This window comes from Palaemon carinicauda, chromosome 6 (genome assembly GCF_036898095.1).
Source record: "Palaemon carinicauda isolate YSFRI2023 chromosome 6, ASM3689809v2, whole genome shotgun sequence".
Classification (NCBI taxonomy): Eukaryota; Metazoa; Arthropoda; class Malacostraca; order Decapoda; family Palaemonidae; genus Palaemon; species Palaemon carinicauda.
Genome location: NC_090730.1, coordinates 3,092,748 through 3,094,974, shown reverse-complemented (window position 1 = coordinate 3,094,974; position 2,227 = coordinate 3,092,748). Strand labels below are relative to the sequence as shown.

The 2,227-nt window shown below is 36.8% G+C and overlaps 1 protein-coding gene across 1 annotated transcript; it reads right to left on the bottom strand.

Moving 5' to 3' along the window:
• Positions 1-318: 318 nt before the first annotated feature.
• On the bottom strand, positions 319-1,902 carry LOC137641949 (protein extra-macrochaetae-like). The gene is made up of 2 exons (XM_068374518.1): positions 1,162-1,902; positions 319-782 (listed from the first exon to the last, which is right to left on the bottom strand). Exon 1 carries the CDS (start codon positions 1,772-1,774, stop codon positions 1,484-1,486), a length of 291 nt encoding a protein of 96 aa, XP_068230619.1. The 5' UTR covers positions 1,775-1,902; the 3' UTR covers positions 319-782; positions 1,162-1,483.
• Positions 1,903-2,227: the final 325 nt, after the last annotated feature.

The following is a 2,227-nucleotide window of genomic DNA, read 5'->3' as shown; positions in this document are numbered from 1 at the left end:
CTATTTTGTTTTACTGTCTCATTTTCATATTTTCTAAGTACTTTTATATTATGTTGTACATTTACCAATAATTCATCCTTTAAATTATATATTTTTTTAACATTATTGTTTTAATGTCTTCTTCTTTTCATATTTGTTCTAATTAATTTGATTATTTTATCAGTATTCACATATTCATGACTTGAATTAATCTGATTAGTTTATCAGGATTATATTTGAATTTATTTTATCAATCATCTCTTGTTGTTTTACACTTTAAAAAAACATTAAAAAATCTTTTACAAACAATAAATATAATATGGAGTGAAAACAAATACATTATACAAAAAATAAATTTTTATTTGTAAATCTTAACAAAAAATATATATATATTTATACATTTAATCTTCTTCTAGTATTTGAATCAGAATAAATAATAGAATATATTATAATTTACATTCCATTTTGAATAAATAATCTATTTTATCCATATAGTATCATCATTACTAGAATGACTACCACTAGGGGCCACCTTTTAGGCATATATTAGGCCTAATTGTCCACAAATTGTACCTTAGGAAATGACATCTACCCCTTTTTAAAATCCACAACACCAATTCATCTGACCAGTTATCCTAAATATTGAGTATTTTTCTTCCAAACTTCTCAAGATGTAAATAAAAAAAAATCAGGTCAAGTAAGTGAAACGTTGTGTGTAGAACCCGTAGACTTTCCGCTCCTGGCTTTACCGTGGCTCAATGGAAGACTGTATCTTGTTTTCTCCCTAGTCTCGTTTCAGTATTCTGTTGATAAGAGAGAAAATGTGGTTAGTTATTTTGCAGGGTTTATCTTCTTTTAGTTTATGGTTATATTTTTTCTGCTTCAGTTAAATGAAAATTCTTATGAGTTAGTTAAATGAAAAACAGTATGAATAGTTAGGGTTCTTAAAACTTGGACTTAGAATTTTTACTGGTTCTTAGTGTTTAATATTTACAAGAATTAAATGTTACATATAAAAGACAAACGCTTAACATTTATGTAATAAAACTCATGTAATAATATTAGTATACTTTGCAAAACTCTAAACATTGAATTGTAATTGGAAAAACTGAAAAATTCAAGAAAACAAAAATAAATTAATATTTGAAAGAAAAACATGAAAAATTTGAATTTGGAACTTACCAGTTCAGGTGTATTAGGAGATCCTTTGGGCAGGTCAACATAACGGGTCACCAGGACTCGCAAACAGCAAAGCCATCTTGTTAATCTTGGCACTAAATCGAGTTGGACACAGTAGCAAGTTATGTGGAGATTCCAAAAAAAAGTATTTAAGTCTTTAAAATTGTCCTCAAAATCATAAATGTTTTAACTCCTTTTCATCTTGCCCCCCGGGGCGTCCCCCCTTCGTGGAATTCAGGGCGCTGCCATTTCACCACACCACACCTCTCCTTCCGTGTGCCCCTCCTGCAGGAGGCGAACGACGGGCTTGGAAGGACGGGGGCACTCAAGAACTCTCCACACACTCCATCTCCTCCTCGGAGGACGTGAGATCCTCGTCTTCGTCGTCGCTGGAGACGAGGGCGTCTTCCAGATCGTAGATGTAGTCGATGACAGACTGGATCAGTTCCAGCTTGGTGACTGGACGGTCCTTGGGGCACATAGGCACCAGGTTCTGGAGGCGCTCCAGGTACATGAGGACGTCGGCACCGTCAGTCTTGGGTGGTGCCTTGTGGACTTTGCCTTCGATGACGCCCATGACGGCGTGGACTGGAGATACACAGCGTTGTACTCTCATCTTGGACTTTGTAATGTAGTGTTACACTTGATAACAATAAGCACTAGCAGTAAGCTGCTTGGTTTTAACAACAACGGCGGTCTTAACACCAAAGTTGCGCTAAAGGAATACGTCGATTCAAGGCGCTACGCCGCCTTTTATCTGCGCTGGCGCCGAAGTAGCTCCGCCCCTTATTTCTCCTCCGCCAATCCCAGCCCTCGTATCCGGGTGTGCGCTGAGGTGCTAAATGATACAATGATATCACTGGCTGATATATGCTTTACGGAAGAGAATTCAAGTCTGTTTCACTATGTAGATCATCTTCGGTTTAGTATAAACGGTTTTTAGGCATTTTGAAGAAACATAGGCCTAGAAATAACTTATTAGTTGTACATTATCGATCCGAGGTTGAAACAGGGCAGGTCCCCCCTGACGGTTAGATGGGAATGCAGCTGTGAGTGGAGCGGTACATGG